This window comes from Chiloscyllium punctatum, chromosome 23 (genome assembly GCF_047496795.1).
Source record: "Chiloscyllium punctatum isolate Juve2018m chromosome 23, sChiPun1.3, whole genome shotgun sequence".
In the NCBI taxonomy this organism is placed as follows: Eukaryota; Metazoa; Chordata; class Chondrichthyes; order Orectolobiformes; family Hemiscylliidae; genus Chiloscyllium; species Chiloscyllium punctatum.
In genome coordinates, this window is record NC_092761.1 from 50614768 (window position 1) to 50634246 (window position 19479).

The 19479-nt window shown below is 44.9% G+C and overlaps 1 protein-coding gene across 1 annotated transcript in view; it reads right to left on the reverse strand.

Annotated features, from left to right (window-relative positions):
- The window catches only part of tespa1 (thymocyte expressed, positive selection associated 1), a 92387-nt gene that overhangs the window by 13016 nt on the left and 59892 nt on the right, over window positions 1–19479 (reverse strand). Inside the window, exon 7 of the mRNA XM_072592978.1 lies at window positions 2243–2335. Within this exon, the coding sequence (XP_072449079.1) occupies window positions 2243–2335 (93 nt within the window). The remainder of the gene's footprint in view (window positions 1–2242; window positions 2336–19479) is intronic.

Consider the following 19479-nt stretch of genomic DNA (forward strand, 5'->3'; position numbering starts at 1 on the left):
ATGGTCAATTTCACCTTAGTTCAATTTAAATATATGCTTGATGATTGATGCTTTCAAAACCTGTCTGTCTGTCTGTCTGCTAATCTTGAGTCAGACTGGTTCTATTTCCAAAGTCATATTTACATGTATTGACTGCCTGCATTGAGTGCCTGCAGGTTGTGCCTTTTTTGAGGAAAAATAGAATGTATCTGCAAATATACTTTTCCAAATACAAGTTCACTCCATAGTCTTATATGTGTATGCATGTGAATGAGAGAGTGTGTGGGAGAGAGAGAATGAGAATGTGCATAAGAGTATGAGTATGCGTATGAGTGTGAGTGCATATGAGAGTGCGTGAAATCTTGGTAAAGTGTCTGTGTGGGTGTGATGGAGTATAAGTCTGTGAGAGGGTAAGTGCATGGGTGTGAGTGTAGGGGGTGTATATATGTGTATATGAAAGAGAGTGTGCGTATGAGAAAGGGTCTGAGTGAGTGTGTGAGTGAGTATGTAAGAGTGTGTGTGCATGTGTGCTTGTGTATGTGTGTGTGTGTGTGAGAGACAGAGACTGTAGAGTGTAGTGGGGTAACCTGTAGTGTGACATGAACCCAAGGTCCTGGTTGAGGCCATCCTCATGGGTTATGAACTTGGCTATCAGTCTCTGCTCGGGACAGTCGGGGAACACTTTAGCGGTCAGGGACATTCAGCCTTGGATCTTCAGGTGACTGTCCTCCAAGGTGGACTTCAATGAAAAGTGGCCAATCAGGAGTGATGGTTAAGTTCGGTAAGTTTTGGATGTAATCCTTCGTCAAGACTGGGTGGGCATAGGGGGAGCTGCAGATAAAGGGTTGGCGGGAGCAGCATGGTAAAGTGAGGGGAGGTAAGGACAGGTAGTGGGTACGACTTGGTTGGTCAATGGGAGGAATGAATCCGGTTAGTGACAAGGAACAGTGGAAGAAATTGGGGGGCGCTGGGAAGGGAGGTTATTTGAAATTGGAGAACTCAGTGTTAAATCCCGGCACGTGGCACAGTGGTTAGTATCGCTGCCTCACAGCGCCAGAGACCCGGGTTCAATTCCCGCCACAGGCAACTGTCTGTGTGGAGTTTGCACATTCTCCCTGTGTCTGCATGGGTTTCCTCTGGGTGCTCCGGTTTCCTCCCACAGTCCGAAAATGTGCAGGTTAGGTGAATTGGTCATGCTAAATTGCCCATAGTGTTAGGTGTAGGGGAATGAGTCTGGGTGGGTAGCTCTTCAGAGGGTAGGTGTGGACTTGTTGGGCCAAAGGGCCTGTTTCCACACTGTAAGTAATCTAATTCTCTGGGCTGTAGATTGTCCAAGAGGAAGATGAGGTGTTGTAACTCCAATTTGTGGTGCGCTTCATTGCGACAATGGAGGAGGCCAAGGATGGTCATGCTGGAAAGGGAGTGAGAAGGGGAATTAAAATGGGCGGTGACTGGGAGGTCTGGTCAGCCACTGTGGACCTGGCTGCAATGCTCAGTGAACCACTTCCTAAGTTTACATTTGGTCTCCCCGATGTAGAGAAAACCACATCGGGAGCACCTGATGCAGTAAGCTAGGTTGGAAGAGAAGGCAGGTAAACATCTGTCTCACCTGAAAGGACTGTTTGGGGCCCTGGATGGAGGTGTGGGGGGGTGTCCTACTGGCAGGTTTTGCATCTTTTCTGGTTGTAGGGGAAGGTACCTGGGGGGTGGGGAGAGTGGCACAAACCAAGAACTGTCAAAGGGACAGTTGTGGAAGGCAGAGAAGGATGGGGAAGGGAAGATATTGGTGGTGGGGTCTACTTGGAGCTGTACCCTCTACCTATCTTCACCTATCCCCACTTCATCACCCTGCTCCTGTCACCCTCTTTATCTGCAGCTCCCCCTACACCCGCCCCCAGTCCTGAAGAAGGGTTACACTCAAAACGTCGACTTCTCCACCTCCTGATGCTGCCTGGCTTGCTGTGTTCTTCCAGCCTTCTGCACGTCTATGGATTTGCACAGAACCTATATTTCTGAACAGGACTTTGCATATCGACCAGAGTAGCTTTACCATAGATAGTTCTACACTGAATATTATGGACAATTTTACCTTAGTTAAATTTAAATATATGCTTGATGACTACTGATCTCAAAACCTAATCATGTTCTGACCGTTGATAGCCTGTGTGTCCTCCCCATTGGATTATTCATTATTATTTAATTCAGATCTTTGATTTATTACAAATATCAGAGGATACATAAACGCTGAATATTATTGTCTTACCTGGAAACTGTTCCACCTGTTCCTTCAGAGACAGTTGAGGCCTTGCTCTTGCTCATCTGCAAAATCTGCTGACTCTTGGTGACTTGAGGTTTGCTAATGATAACAGGTAACATCAATGTTATCGCTCAGATAGAATCAGCATTTCAACACTAACATTGTGTGGGACTCAAGAATGCCACTGAGGTTTAAGGGAGAAGCAAAAACACGTAGAATAATGTCAGAGCTATGTGAGACTTAGGAGTGGAGGCAGTGATGTTAAAAGGAGCAACATGCACAGACAAACAGGTGACGGAGCTGCTTCAACAAAAGTGAATTGTGACTCCAAGGGAGGTTGGTAATTAGGTTAGATTACTTACAGTGTGGAAACATGCCTTCGGCCTGACAAGTCCATACTGACCCGCTGAAGTGCAACCCACCCAGACCCATTCCCCTACACCTAACACTACGGGCAATTTAGCATGGCCAATTCACCTAACCTGCACATTTTCAGACTGTGGGAGGAAACTGGAGCACCCGGAGAAAACCCACGCAGACACAGGGAGAATGTGCAAACTCCACACACAGACAGTTGCCTGAGGCCGGTATTGAACCTGGGTCTTTGGCGCTGTGAGGCAGCAGTGCTAACCACTGAGCCACCGTGCCGTAATTGCTGAATATTTTTCTCTTTCTCTTGTGATTGGTATTGATTTCAGTTAAGACATTAAGTACAGTGTAAAACCTTGAATAGATAATTAGAAAGTCAGAAATTGCTGGAAAAACACAGTAGGTATGGCAGCATGGTATCTGTGGAGAAAAAGCAGAGTTAATATTTTGGGTCCAAAGGGGAAATGCTTAAAGTGACATGCAAAAGAAGCAAGGGTGAATTGAGAAAAAGCTTTGCAAGTAATTGTGGTATGAAATATATTTATTTTAAATGTGGTGTCGGCAAGTTTAACTGAGGCATTCACAATGGCATTGAATAATTATTAGGATCGAAATAACAACCAAGGGAATGGGGAAAAACCTGGATATTGGCACTAGATAATGATGCTCGCTTGAAGAGCATGTTAGATTGAGTGGACTATGATTCTGTGAAAATTATTAAATAGCTTTCAGGAGAACCTTTTTAACCAGTATATATGAAGTCCAACAAACAAGGGGGCAATTCTGAACATAATATTTGGAAATAAGCTTACGCAAGTGGAAGGTACATCAATAGAGCAGCACTTTTGGTGAGAGTACTATAACTCATTAAGATTTAGAGTACTAATGTAAAAGGATATAGTTAAACCAGAAATAAAAACTCTGAACTGGGTTTCTCACAACAGTTGCAATTTGGCCCAAAACAGATTGAGATCAGCCACTTGCAAATAAAACTTCAGCAATGGGAGGCATTCAAAGAGCAAATAGTCAAAGTACAAGGCAAATATATTCCCATAAAGACAAAGGGTGGGACTAAAGACTGGCAACCCATAGATGATGGGAGGCAGGAAGGCCAGATTAAGAAGAAAACAGAGGCTTATGGCTGATAATGAGAATTCAGTACAGCAGATTCCCTAGAGGAGCATAAAAAGTGCAGAGGCTGATTAGAGATGATAGAGATGGACGCAGAAATAATGGGTTGAGTCCTCAAATGAATACTTTTGTGTTAGTCTTCACAGTGGAAAAGATGATGAAATGTAAGAAATCTCCAAGGAAGCGGGGATAGCGTGCCGGCCTGCTAGTAAGACTGAGACTATGTGGTTTCAAGGCCGCCTCCCCACCCCCCCCCCCCCCACCTTTCTAGCTTATTCCTAGTAAATGTACAATCTCTGGAGAACAAGATGGACAAACTCAGATCACGGCTCAGCTTCCAGCTTGAATGCGGGACTGCTGCACACTCTGCTTCACAGAAACCTGGCTCAATCCATTCTCGTTTGTGCACTTCAGGCTAATAGGTTTTCTATTCATCGTATGGACCATATAGCGTCCTCTGCTAAGACAAAGGGTGGAGGGGTTTGCTTTTTAATCAACAACTTGTGGTGCATGAACACTGCAACCCTGGGCAGCCATTGCTCCCCAAACCTTGAATTCCTTACCATCAAATGCAGCCCCTTCTATCTACCACAGGAATTTCCCAATGCTATACTCACTGCTGTGTATATACCACCACAAGCAAAGGTTGAGGAAGCTCTGGATGTGCTGTACTCCCCCACTAACACCCTGGAGACGGACCACCCCGAGGCCCTGTTTATTGTAACTGGCGACTTCAATCAAGCCAATCTAAGGAAGGTGTTCCCCAAGTACCACTAGAACATTACCTGCCCCACCAGTGGCCTGAACATTCTTGACCATTGCTACACCACTGTGAAGGATGCCTACCACTCCAATCCAAAGATGTGCTGGTCAGGTGAATTGGCCATGCTAAATTGACCACAGTGTTAGGTGCGTTAGTCAGGGGTAAATATACGGTGGGGGAATGAGTCTGGGAGGGTTACTCTTTGGAGAGTCAGTGAGGACTTGTTGGGCCGAAGGGCCTGTTTCCATATTGTAGGGAACCTAATCTAGTCTAACCCCGCTCCCACTTCAGGAACTCCAACCACAATGCCATGCTTCATCTCCCATTTACAGGCAAAAGCTCGAGCAGGAGACCCCCCCTCATGGATATAGGTCTAGTGCAGATCGGAGGAGGCAGAGGATCACCTCTGGTGCTGTCTGGGATCGGCTGATTGGGCTGTGTTCAAACAGGCCGCAGGTACCTTGGTCAAGTATGCCACCACCGCCACAGACTTTATCAGTAAGTGTGGGGAGGATTGCATACCGAGGAAGTCAATCCAAGTGTTCCCCAACAGGAAAGCCTGGATGAATCAGGACATACAGAAACTGCTAAAAACCAGGTGTGAGACCTTCAGATCAGGAGACCCACTCAAATAAAAGGAATCCAAGTATGACCTTTGCAGTCATTAAGACAGCCAAGGACCAATTCCGATCCATACTAGAGACCAAAACAGAGACCCGACGACCATGGCAAGGACTGAATGACTTCACAGGTGATAAAAAGAGACAGTGCAAGATAGCAGATGATGATATATCCTTCCAGATTGTCTCAACGGTTTCTATGCTCACTTTGAGCAGAATTTCCGTGCACAGGTAACACCTAAGTCCTGTTGAACTTATCCCAACAGTCAGTACATCAGAGGTCAGATCAGTTTTCTTTCATGTGAATCCAAAGAAAGCGATGGGACCAGATGGAGTACCAGGCTGTGCACTCAGAGCATGCGCAGAGCAACTGGCAGAGGTCTTCTTGGACATCTTCAACCTCTCCCTGCAGCAGGCCACTGTCCCTGCCTGTTTCAAGAGGGCCAACACCATCCCTGTGCCTAAGAAGGTTCATGCAGCATGTCTCAATGACTACCGCCCAGTGGCCCTAACTTCGATGGTCATGAAGTGCTTTAAAAGGCTGATCATGGCATTAATCAACTCCAGCCTCCCCACTACTCTTGACCCACTCCAATTACTGGATTAGTGGTGCTGGAAGAGCACAGCAGATCAGGCAGCATCCAACGAGCAGCGAAATCGACGTTTTGGGCAAAAGCCCTTCATCAGGAATAAGGCAGTGAGCCTGAAGCATGGAGAGATAAGCTAGAGGAGGGTGGGGGTGGGGAGAGAGTAGCATAGAGTACAATGGGTGAGTGGGGGAGGAGATGAAGGTGATAGGTCAAAGAGGAGAGGGTGGAGTGGATAGGTGGAAAAGAAGATAGGCAGGTCGGACAAGTCAAGGAGACAGTAACTGAGCTGGAAGTTTGAAACTAGGATGAGGTGGGGGAAGGGGAAATGAGGAAGCTGTTGAAGTCCACATTGATGCCCTGGGGTTGAAGTGTTCCGAGACGGAAGATGAGGCGTTCTTCCTCCAGGCGTCTGGTGGTGAGGGAGTGGCGGTGAAAGAGGCCCAGGACCTCCATGTCCTCGGCAGAGTGGGAGGGGGAGTTGAAATGTTGGGCCACGGGGCGGTTTGGTTGATTGGTGCGGGTGTCTCGGAGATGTTCCCTAAAGCGCTCTGCTAGGAGGCGCCCAGTCTCCCCAATGTAGAGGAGACACTCCAATTTGCCTACTGGACCAACAAATCCAATTCAGATGCCATATCACTTGCCATTCACTCCTCCATAGAACATCTTGACACCAAGAACAACTACATAAGGATCCTAGTCATTGACTACAGTTTAGCCTTCAACATTATTATCCCCTCGAGACTGATCACTAAACTTAGTGATTTCAGACTAAGACCTACTCTCTGCAACTAGATCCTCAGTTTCCTGACGCACCGGCCACAATCAGTGAAGACTGGGTACAATATTTCATCGCCATTAAAACTCAAAACTGAAGCCCTCCAGGGGTGTGTACTCAGCCCCCTACTGTACTCGCTGTATACCCACGACTGCGTCACCAAATACCCAGACTAATGCCATTCACAAGTTCGCTGATGACACCACCATAGTCGGTCGAATCTCAGATGGCAACAAAACAGACCACAGACAGGAGGTTGAAGACCTGAAAAAAATGGTGCACTGAGAACAACCTCAATTCCGGCAAAACCAAGGAATGTTTGGTGGGATGTTACTCATGCCCCATTACACATTAACAGCACAGAGGTGGAATGAGTGGAGAGTGTCAAGCTCCTGGGAGTGGTCATCCACAACAAGCTTCATTAGAATCTTCATGTGGACACACTGGTTACAAAGGCCCAACAATGTCTCTTCTTCCTCAGGTAGCTGAGGGAATTTGGCATGATGACGACTTGCCAACTTTTATAGGCGCTCCATCGACAGCATCCTGTCTGGATGTATCACTACCTGGCATGGAAACTGTACCATTCAAGACTGGAGACCTTTTCAGAGACTGGTGAACTTGGCCCGGAAAATCACAAAGGCCAACCTCCCATTTATAGAACCCATCTACCAGGCCTGCTGTCAAGGAAAGGCTTCCAGCATTCTCAATGATCCATCCCACTCTGGCAATGCTATTCTAAAGCCTCTACCATCGGAGAGAAGGTACAGAAGCCTGAACACACGCACCAGCCGGTTTCGTAACAGTTTCTACCCTATTGTTGGAATGTTGAATGGACTGACAAACTCTTAACATTTGCCTGTAATTGTGTTCTTGCTTTTGCCACTGTTTACCTATTATTTACTTATCTATGCTACTTAACTATGTGATCTGCCCTGCATTGCTCGCAAAACAAAGCTTTTCACTGTGCCTCAGTACACGTGACAATAAATTCAATTTAATTCAATTCAATTCAATGCAGATAATAGACAGGAAGCGTGGCAGACTGTGAAATATTATAAGCAATTCCCCTGCAATGTTGAACTTTTCTTCCGCTGCCTCTGCCTCTGTGCCTTCTTTTTCAATCACAACTCGCACACACCTTCCGAAGATCAATTCTCCCACCCCCAACATATTCCATCCTCTTGGACACCCCATGTTGGCCTCTTACCCTCCCTCAACCTTTTTATCTCCAACTACCGTCATGACATTGACCACCTCAACCTGTCTATCCCTCTCATCCACTCCAATCTCTCATCCTCACAACGCGCAGCCCTCCACTTCCTCTGCTCCCATCCCAATCTCATTATTAAAGCAGCTGACAAGAGGCATGCAGTTGTAATATTGTGCACCAACCTCTATCTCACTGAAGCCAGGCACTAACTTGTTGACACCTCCTCCTACCACCCCCTTGACCACGACCCCATCTCTCATCACCAAACCATCATCTCCCAAAATATCCACAACCTCATCACCTCAGGGGATCGCGCATCCACAACCTCCAACCCACACCACCTGGTTCTGCCTCTGCCCCTGGTCAACTGATTGTCTTCTGCCCCATCAAACTCAACTCCTCATATCATGATTGCGTCCTCTCCCCTTGGTCCACAAACTCCCCACATGTGTCCGGGACACCACCCATGCTCTCCACCTCTTCCATGACTTCCAATTTCCTGGCCCTCAACACCTCATTTTCACCATGGACATCCAGTGACCTTCATCCCCCATGACAAAGGCCTACAAGCTCTCTGTTTCTTCCTTTCCCACCGATCTAACCAGTCCCCCATAACACCAACATTCTCATTCGATTGGCGGAACTGGTCCTCACACTCAACAACTTCTCTTTCGAATCCTCCCACATCCTACAGCCCAGAAGGGTAGCCATGGGCATCTGCATGGATCCCAGCTATGCCTGCCTCTTTGTAGGATATGTGGAACAATCCCTCTTCCAGAGTGACACTGGCAGCATCACCCACATTTTCCTCCTCTACATTGATGACTGCACTTCGTGCCCCCATGAGGAGGTTGAACACTTCATCAACTTCATCAACACTTTCCATTCTAATCTCAAGTTCACATGGACCATCTCCAACACCTTTCCCTATCCCCCCACATTTCTGGACCTCTCCATCTCTGTCTCCAGTGACTCAACACAGACATCTATTTTAAACTCACCAATTCCCATGGCTTGACTACACCTCCTCCCAAGTCCCCTCCTGTAAAAACAAGATTCTCTTCTCCCATTTCCTCCACCTCCCAAGAGGAGCCGATCTGCTCCAGGACATCCGAGATGTCTCCCTATTTCAAGGACCACAATTTCACCTCCCAGGTGATCAACGATCCCATCTATTGCATCTCCTCCACTTCCTGCACTTCTACCCTTAAACTCCATACCTCCAACTGCAACAAGGATAGAACCCACTGGTCCTCACCTTACACCCCACAAATCTCTGGATACAGCACATTATCCTCCATCATTTTAACCACCTACAGTCACACCCCTCTACCAAAAATATATTTCCTTTATATCCTTGAGTTTTTCAGAGGGGCAATAAATTGGGCCGGGCTCCAATCAGTCTGCTTTGGTACAGAGATGAAATGGATTTGGAGAGGCCTTTTGTTATTAGGACTGTTGTGTGCATTTGGAACAGCATAGTTAAGTCTAGTTGGATAGGTTGAGTTCTGTAGGGGTTCTTTATTCTGTTCTTTGTGTGTCATTGTTTAATTTTGTGAATCCATTTTTTGTCTGTTTTAAAATCAGTAGTCAACTTAGCTAAGTTAATCCCGGTAATTTTCACTGTACACTTAACGAAACAAATTGCTAAGTTATGGTCTAGGGCTGCCTGCTAAAGAATGTTTTGAGTAGTCTGGTCTAGTCCATAACAGACTGGGGGCACTTTACAGGATTTTAAACAGTGAGTGGTAGGTGCTAGTGTCTTTATTTCGGGTGTTGGTTTGGTTGGGTAAACAAAGCTTGGGATAGGAATGGCTCTTTCCATCGTCAAAAGTTTTCTGGATGTGAATGCAATGACTTTGGATGTTTTGCAAGAAGTGAAGAAGATCAAGTTGCAAGAATTAGCAGAGAAGCTGGAATTGGACCTGCCTGCTTCTGTGAGGAAAGGAGAGATAATTCCAAAGGAGCTCAGCATTTAAACTTGCTGGAGAAACCATCAGAATATAGAAAAATACAGCGCAGTACAGGCCCTTTGGCCCTTGATGTTGTGCCGATCCAAGCCCACCTAACCTACACTAGCCCACTATCCTCCATATGCCTATCCAATGCCCATTTAAATGCCCATAGAGGGAGAGTCCAAAACTGCTACTGGCAGGGCATTCCATGAACTCACGACTCGCTGAGTAAAGAATCTACCCCTAACATCTGTCCTATACCTACCACTCCTTAATTTAAAGCTATGCCCCCTCGTAATAGCTGACTCCATACATGGAAAAAGGATCTCATGGTCAACCCCATCTAAACCCCAATCATCTTGTACACCTCTGTCAAATCACCCCTAAACCTTATTTTCTCCAATGAAAACAGCCCCAAGTGCCTCAGCCTTTCCTCATACGATCTTCCTACCATGCCAGGCAACATCCTGGTAAACCTCCTCTGCACCCGTTCCAGTGCCTCCACATCCTTCCTATAGTATGGCAACCAAAACTGCACACAATGCTCCAGATGCAGCCGCACCAGAGTCTTATGCAACTGCAACATGACGTCAGGACTTCGGAACTCAATTCCTCGACCAATAAAAGCCAGTACGCCATATGCCTTCTTCACCGCACTACTTACTTGGGTGGCAACTTTCAGAGATCTGTGTACATGGACACCAAGATCCCTCTGCTCATCCACACTACCAAGTATCCGACCATTAGCCCCGTACCCCATCTTTTTGTTACTCATACCAAAGTGAATCACCTCACACTTACCCACGAATCTCTAGAAATGCTAAGAGTTCGATTGCAAATGAAGCAGCTTGAGTTAGAGGCAAGCAATAAGGAAAGGGCAGCAGAAATAAAACAGTTTGAGTTACGATTAAAAGCAGAAGAGTGGGAAAAAGAGAGAGCAGCAGAACAGAACGAAAAAGAGATAGCTTTTGAACTTCAAAAACTGACACTTAAAAAGGAAAGTCAGCGTAAAAGGCTAGGGATATAGGCTGAGGGTAGGCTCAGTGAGGAAGTAGTGCAAACTCATGTGGAAGAGCAGTGAGGTTAGCAGCTGAAGGGGCTGATGACTATGAGCTAGTCCATAAAACTCAGTTTGGCTTCCAAAATCAATTTCAATCCATGAGGGATAGAAATTTGGGGCAAAGAGAAATCCTCACGTGGAAAGGGAAAGGTAGATCTGAGTGAAAATCATAAAGAGAACTTACCACAGGGTAAAGAAGAAACCCTTGAGGGGGACAAAGAAGTTAAAAAGCTTTGGTGTTTTCACTATAATAAAGTGGCCACACAAAATCCCAGTGTTGGTGAGCTAGGAGAAAGCCAGATGTAGGAAAACCAGGCAAGCCTGGAAGTTTTGTTGGACTAGTAACAAAATGTACAAGGGAAGTTAGACAACAGCCTCACAGTGTATGGGATGATCAGAGGTTGATTAAGGAGGAATTGTCAGATCTGCTTAAAAAATATACATGCAAGGGTAAAGGTTATTCATATAGGCCAGGAGTAATAGGCAAGGAGGTTACAATATTAAGGGACACAGGATCCTCTCAGTCTGTGATGCTGAAGGATGAGGAGCTACTTACTCCACTATTGCCAGAAAAGGTACTGGTAACAGGAATTCACGGTGAGACAAAAAGTGCTCAGTTATGTAAAGTGAGGCTAGCGAGCCCACAGAAGAGTGGAGAATTTGTGGGACGAGTATTGGACAAACTCTCAACTCCAGGAATATAATTTGTCCTTGCAAATGTTATTGCTGATTCACCAGAAGGTGTGCTGCCTATTCTAGTTGTGAATGTGCAGTGTAGATGCAGGCAACTGAAGACATGGAGAATGTTTATCCAGGGATTGTGTAATCACAAGATCACAGAGGCACAAGCTGAAGCAGGAGGGATCAAAAGGCACAGATAAGGAAGCTTTGATCAGATAAGTTCTTTGATCTATGTTCTATAGTGATTCACTTTGGTAAGAGTAATAAAAAGATGGATTACTGGGCTAATGGTAGACTACTTGGTAGTGTGGAAGAGCAGAGGGATCTTGGTGTCCATGTACACAGATCTCTGAAAGTTGCCACCCAGGTAAATAGTGCAGTGAAGAAGGCATATGGCGTACTGGCTTTTATTGGTAGAGGAATTGAGTTCCGGAGTCCTGAGGTCATGCTGCAGTTGTATAAGACTCTGGTGCGGCCGCTTCTGGAATATTGTGTGCAGTTTTGGTCGCCATACTATAGGAAGGATGTGGAGGCACTGGAACGGGTGCAGAGGAAGTTTACCAGGATGTTGCCTGGTATGGTAGGAAGATCCTATGAGGAAAGGCTGAGGCACTTGGGGTTGTTTTCTTTGGAGAAAAGAAGGTTTAGGGGTGATTTGATAGAGGTGTACAAGATGATTAGGGGGTTAGATAGGGTTGACAGTGAGAACCTTTTTCCGCGTATGGAGTCAGCTATTACAAGGGGGCATAGCTTTAAATTAAGGGGGGGTAGATATAGGACTGATGTTAGGGGTAGGTTCTTCACTCAGCGAGTCGTAAGATCATGGAATGCCCTGCCAGTAGCAGTAGTGGACTCTCCCTCTTTATGGGTATTTAAGCGGGCATTGGATAGGTATATGGAGGATAGTGGGTTAGTGTAGGTTAGGTGGGCTTTGATCGGCGCAACATCGAGGGCCGAAGGGCCTGTACTGCGCTGTATTGTTCTATGTTCTATGTTCTATGTTCTATGTTCTATGTTCTAAGTGGAACAGAGAAGGAGCAACTGGGTAAACATGCCAATGTCTTCAGCTCTGCTAAGTTGATTGAATTACAGCACAAAGATGAGGAGTTAAAACAATTATATCAAAAGGCATTTACTGAGAAAGAAAGTGAATGCATTCCTCTATGTTATTACTTAATGAGGAAATGGAGACCATTACACATTCAAGCAGATGAGAAATGGGCAGAGATTCATTAAATTGTTTGCCAATAGTGTATAGGAAGGAGGTGCTGTGCTACTACTTGGAGGTCATTTAGGGGTGAGGAAAACATAGGTAAAATACAAAGACAATTTTACTGGCTGGGACTACACAAAATGTAATTGGATTTTGCCAGATGTGTTATATATGTCAACTAATCAGAAAACCACAGGTGGTGATAAAACCTGCACCTTTAATACCTATTCCTGCATTTGAGGAACTTTTCACAAGAGTCTTGATTGATGCATAGGTCCCCTACCTCAAACAAAAAGTGGGAATAAGTATTCATTTACAATAATGGATGTGTCGACTAGATTTCCGGCAACAATCCCATTATGCAACATTACAGCTAAAGGGTTCTAGAAGAACTACTTCATCTTTTTACAAGATATGGGCTACCAATAGAGATGCAGTCAGATCAAGGATCAAACTTCACATCCAAACTATTCAAGGAGGTTATGGATATCTTGGGAATAAAGCAATTCAAATCTACTGCATACCATCCAGAATCGCAGGGAGTACTGGAGAGATGGCATCAAACACTAAAAACCATGTTGAGGGTTTATGGTCAGGATTATCCAGATGATTGGCATAAGGGAGTTCCATTTGTACTTTTTGTGATCAGTGATGCATCGAATGAATCGACCCAATTCAGACAACTGAATTAATTTTTGGGTATGAAGTAAGAGGACCGTTAAAACTGATTAAGGAGAAATGAATAAGTCAGAATTCAGAGACTACCCATTCAGACTATGTGTCAAATCTTACCAAAACAATTAAATAGTATTGGAGAGTTGGCTGGATAGCATTTAAAAGTATCACAGCATACAATGAAACAAGAAGCGAACAAGAAAACACAAATTCTCAATTTTGCAATAGGGGATAAGGTTACTTCCAGTAACAGATGAGTCATTAAAAACAAAGTTTCGTGGACCCTATCAAACTGAGACAAAATTGAGTGAGGTGAACTACTTGATAAGGACTCCAGACAGGAAAAAGTCTCACAGAGTGTGTTGTGAAGGAGCAAACATGGCCTTTAATAGAGTGATATGTACTTCTTGTCAGATGTTACTGCGGATTATATCTGCCATAAATGCTGTTGGCTGCGAATCTTATCAGATCGAATGGATCGGTTCGAGAGACAGATAGAAGCAATGAGGAATTTGCAACAGCAACAGTATATGATGGATGGCAGTTATAGGAAGGAGGGAAAGTCTCAAATACAGTCACATAGATGGGTTAACTCCAGGAAAGGTAAGAGAGGTAGGCAGCTAGTGCAGGAATCTTTTGTGGATATACCCATTTCAAACAGGTATGCTGTTTTGGAAAATGTAGGGGGTGATGGATTCTCAGGGGAATGTAGCATGAACAGCCAAGTTTCTGTTGTTGAGACTGGCTCTAATGCAACGAGAGGTATGTCAGGTTCCAAGAGCTCAAATGTGTTAGGGGATTCTTGAGTGTGAGGTACAGACAGATGTTTCTGTGGCCAGCAGTGAAAAAGCAGAATGGTCTGTTGTTTCCCTGGTGCCAGGATCAAAGATGTCTTAGAGAGGGTGTAGAATGTTTTCACGGGGGAGAGGGGCCAGCAAGAGGTCATTGTCCACATTGGAACCAACGACATAGGAAAGGAAAAGGTTGAGATTCTAAAGAGAGATTACGGAGAGCTAGGCGGAAATTTAAAAAGGAGGTCCTCGAGAATAGTTATATCTGGATTACTCCCGGTGCTCTGAGCTAGTGAGGGCAGGAATAGGAGGATAGAGCAGATGAATGCATGGCTGAGGAACTGGTGTATGGGAGAAGGATTCACATTTTTGGATCATTGGAGTTTCTTTTGGGGTAGAAGTGACCTGTACAAGAAGGATGGATTGCACCTAAATTGGAAGGGGATTAATATACTGGCAGGGGAATTTGCTAGAGCTGCTCGGGAGGATTTAAATGAGTAAGGTGGGGTGGTGGGACCCAGGGAGATAGTGAGGAAAGAGATCGATCTGAGACTGGTACAGTTGAGAACAGAAGCGAGTCAAACAGTCAAGATAGGCAGGGACAAGTTAGGACTAATAAATTAAACTGCATTTATTTCAATGCAAGAGGCCTAACAGGGAAGGCAGATGAACTCAGGGCCTGATTATGAACATGGGACTGGGATATCAGAGTAATCACGGAAACATGGCTCAAGGATGGCAGCTTAATGTTCCAGGAAACAAATCCAGGAAGGATAGAAAGGGAGGCAAGAGAGGAAGGGGAGTGGCATTTTTGATCAGGGATAGCATTACATCTGTGCTGAGGGAGGATATTCCTGGAAATATAGCCAGGGATGTTATTTGGGTGGAACTGAGAAATAAGAAAGGGATGGTCACCTTATTGGGATTGTATTATAGACCCCCTAATAGTCAGAGGGAAATTGAGAAACAAACTTGTAAGGAGATCTCAGCTATCTGTAAGAATAATAGGGTGGTTATGGTAGGGGATTTTAACTTTCCAAACATAGACTGGGACTGCCATAGTGTTTAGATGGAGAGGAATTTGTTAAGTGTGGAAAAGACAATTGTCTGATTCATTACATGGATGTACCTACGAGAGAAGGTACAAAACATGACCTACTCTTGGGAAAATTAGGCAGGGCAGGTGACTGAGGTGTCAGTGGGAGAGCACTTTGGGGCCAGTGACCATAATTCTATTAGATTTAAAATAATGATGGAAAAGGATAGACCAGATCTAAAAGTTGAAGTTCTAAATTGGAGACAGGCCGATTTTGATGGCAATAGGCAAGAACTTTCGAAAGCTGATTGGGGGCAGATGTTTGCAGGTAAAGAGATGGCTGGAAAATGGGAAGCCTTCAGAAATGAGATAACAAGAATCCAGAGAAAGTATATTCCCGTTAGAGTGGAAGGAAAGGCTGGTAGGTAGAGGGAATGCTGGATGACTAAAGAAATTGAGGGTTTGGTTCAGAAAAAGAAGGAAGCAGATGTCAGGTATAGACAGGATAGATCGAGTGAATCTTTAGAAGAGTATCAAGGAAGTAGGAATATACTTAAGAGGGAAATCAGGAGGACAAAAAGGGGACATGAGATAGCTTTGGCAAATAGAATCAAGGAGAATCCAAAGAGTTTTTACAAATATGTTAAGGACAAAAGGGTGACTAGGGAGAGAATAGGGCCCCTCAACGATCAGCAAGGTGGCCTTTGTGTGGAGCCACTGAATATGAGGGAGATACTAAATAAGTATTTTGCATCAGTATTTACTGTGGAAAAGGATATGGAAGATATAGACTGTAAGGAAATAGATGGTGACATCTTGCAAAATGTCCATATTACAGAGGAGGAAGTGTTGGATGTCTTGAAACAGGTAAAGGTGGATAAATCCTCAGGACCTGATCAGGTGTACCCGAGAACTCTGTGGGAAGCTAGAGAAGGGATTGCTGGGCCTCTTGCTGAGATATTTGTATCATCGATAGTCACAGGTGAGATGCCGGAAGACTGGAGGTTGGCTAACATGGTGCCACTGTTTAAGAAGGGTGGTAAAGACAAGCCAGGGAACTATAGACCAGTGAGCCTGACCTCGGTGGTGGGCAAGTTGTTGGAGGGAATCCTGAGGGACAGGATGTACATGTATTTGAAAAGACAAGGACTGATTCGGGATAGTCAACATGGCTTTGTGCGTGGGAAATCATGTCTCACAAATTTGATTGAGTTTTTTGAGGAAGTAACAAAGAGGATTGATGAGGCCAGAGCGGTAGATGTGATCTATATGGACTTCAGTAAGGCGTTCAAAAATGTTCCGCATAGGAGACTGATTAGCAAGGTTAGATCTCACAGAATACAGGGAGAACTCGCCATTTGGATACAGAACTGGCTCAAAGGTAGAAGACAGAGGGTGGTGGTTAAGGGTTGTTTTTCAGACTGGGTCCTCTACTTTTTGTCATTTATATAAATGATTTGGATACTAGCATAAGAGGTACAATTAGTAAGTTTGCAGATGACACCAAAATTAGAGGTATAGTCGATAGTGAAGAGGATTACCTCAGATTACAACTGGGTCTGGACCAGATGGGCCAATGGGCTGAGAAGTGGCAGATGGAGTTTAATTCAAATAAATGCGAGGTGCTGAATTTTGGGAAAGCAAATTTTAGCAGGACATATTCACTTAATGGTAAGGTCCTAGGGAGTATTGCTGAACAAAGAGACCTTGGAGTGCAGGTTCATAGCTCCTTGAAAGTAGAGTCGCAGGCAGATCGGATAGTGAAGAAGGCATTTTGTATGCTTTCCTTTATTGGTCATAGTATTGAGTACAGGAGTTGGGAGGTCATGATGCAGCTGTACAGGACATTGGTTACGCCACTGTTGGAATATCGCATGCAATTCTGGTCTCATTTCTATCAGAAAAATGTTGTGAAATTTGAAAGGGTTCAGAAAAGATTTACAAGGGTGTTGCCAGGGTCGGAGGATTTGAGTTATAGGGAGAGGCTGAACAGGCTGGGGCGTGACCTTATAGAGGTTTACAAAATTATGAGGAACATAGATAGGATAAATAGGCAAAGTCTTTTTCCTGAGGTTGGGGTGTCCAGAACTAGAGGGCATAGGTTTAGGGTGAGAGAGGAAAGATATAAAAGAGACCTAAGGGGCAACTTTTTCACACAGAGGGTGGTACGAGTATGGAATGAGCTGCCAGAGGAAGTGGTGGAGCCTGGTACAATTGCAACATTTAAGAGGCATTTGGATGGGTATATGAGTAGGATGGGTTTGGAGGGATATGGGCCGGGTGTGACTAGGTTGGGTTGGGATATCTGGTCAGTATGGACGGGATGGACTGAAGGGTCTGTTTCCATGCTGTACATCTCTATGCCTCTATGTGAATATACTCAAAAGGTATTTTGATAGGGAAGGAAAGCAAGAGTAGAAGGTCTTAATGATTACAGCACAGAAGGAAGAACCAAGTTCTGAGGATTCTGAATTGGACATTCCTCAAACTTCCTCATTCCCATTTAGACAATGAGGAACTTTTCAAAAAATGGGATAAATTATTGAGTTACCTTGCACAAGAAAATTGAAATGACCTGAAAGAGTTATTACTATCACAAACAACATCCTTAAAGGCATACCCCGCTAACATTGGCACAGGTTCAGAAGGAGATCGAACGCATGCTCCAAGATGGCATAATACTTCAACTTGTAAGCATGTATTCCATTTATACTGGTTTTTAAAGGGAGTTTGCTTATTGGATTGTTGTATATATTCTGAACATCATAATTAAGTTGAGTTGAATAGTGATTAGATTACTTACGGTGTGGAAATAGGCCCTTCGGCCCAACAAATTCACACCGACCCGCCAAAGTGCAACCCACCCAGACCCATTCCCCTACATTTACCCCTTCATCTAACACTACAGGCAATTTAGCATGGCCAATTCACCTAACCTGCACATTATTTGGACTGGGGGAGGAAATTGCAGCACCCGGAGGAAACCTATGCAGACACAGGGAGAAAGTGCAAACTCCACACATTCGCCTGAGGTGGGAATTGAATCCGGGTCTCTGCCGCTGGGAGGTAGCAGTGCTAACCACTGTGCCACCATGCCGCCCAATAGGTTGAGTTCTGTAGAGGTTCTTTATTCTGTTCTTTATGTTTTATTGCATAATTTTGTGAATACATTTTTGTCTGTTTTAAACTTGAGTCATCAACCTAACTAACTTAATCAATGGTCAGTTTCACGCTATACTTACCAAAACAAATTGCAAAGTTATGGTCTGGGACTGTCTGCTTAAGAATGTTTTGAACTGTCTGCCTTAGTCCATAACATCTTCACCTGCTAACTGGAGGAAACACACCTTATCTTCAGCCTCAGGATCCGACAACAACATGGCATCAATATTGACTTCACCAGTTTCCAAATCTTTTCTCCTCTCAGATCATCCCAAATCCAACCCTCCAACTTGGCACTGCCCTCTCAACCTGTCCTACCTGTCCATCTTCCTTCCCAACTATCCGCTCCACCCTCCCCACCATCCTATCACAATTACATTCCACCTGCTTCCATCTATCACCATCTCACACATCTTCCTCCCAGTCCCACCCCCACCCTTGTATTTATCACTCATCCCCCTTTCCCTTCCACATCGCTGATGAGGGCTAATGCCTAAAATGTTGATTCGTCTGCTCCTTAGATGCTGCCTGACCTGCTGTGCTTTTCCAGCACCACACTTTTTTCACTGACTCTCTGGCATATACAATCTTCACTTAGTCATAGAGAGAGAGGGGATAGAGACAATGGGATTAGAGGCCTTAAACATTACTAATTCTGTAGATGAGATGTGTCCCAGATTAGAAGCTATAGAATAGAAGCCATAGAGATGATTCAGCATAGAAGGGGGCCATCTGATGCATCTTGTCCATGCGTCAACACAAAGACAGCTGAATTTCCTTTCTAATCCCATCTTCCTGGACACAGTCCATAACTCTGCAACCTACAGCACTTAACGCGCAGATCCAGGCACTTTTTGAAGAGTTTAGAGTCCCTGCCTCCAGCATAACTCAGTTAGAGACAAAAAGACTGCAAATCCTGGAATCCAACAGAGACAGGCAGGGGGCTAGAAGAACACAGCAGGCCAGGTAGCATCAGGAGGTGGAGAAGTTAATGTGTCAGGTGTAACCCTTCTTCAGGATTGGGGGTAAGTGTGGGGGGAGCTGCAGATCAAGGGGGTGGTGAGGGCAGGGTGGTAAAGTGGAGATAGGTGAAGACAGGTCGAGGGTACGGCCTGGTTGGTCAATGGGAGGAATGAGTCCAGTTGGTGGCTGTCTTCAGTGGAAGGGAGGTGGAGAGGCTAGGAAAGGAGTCAGGGGATGGGGAGGGAG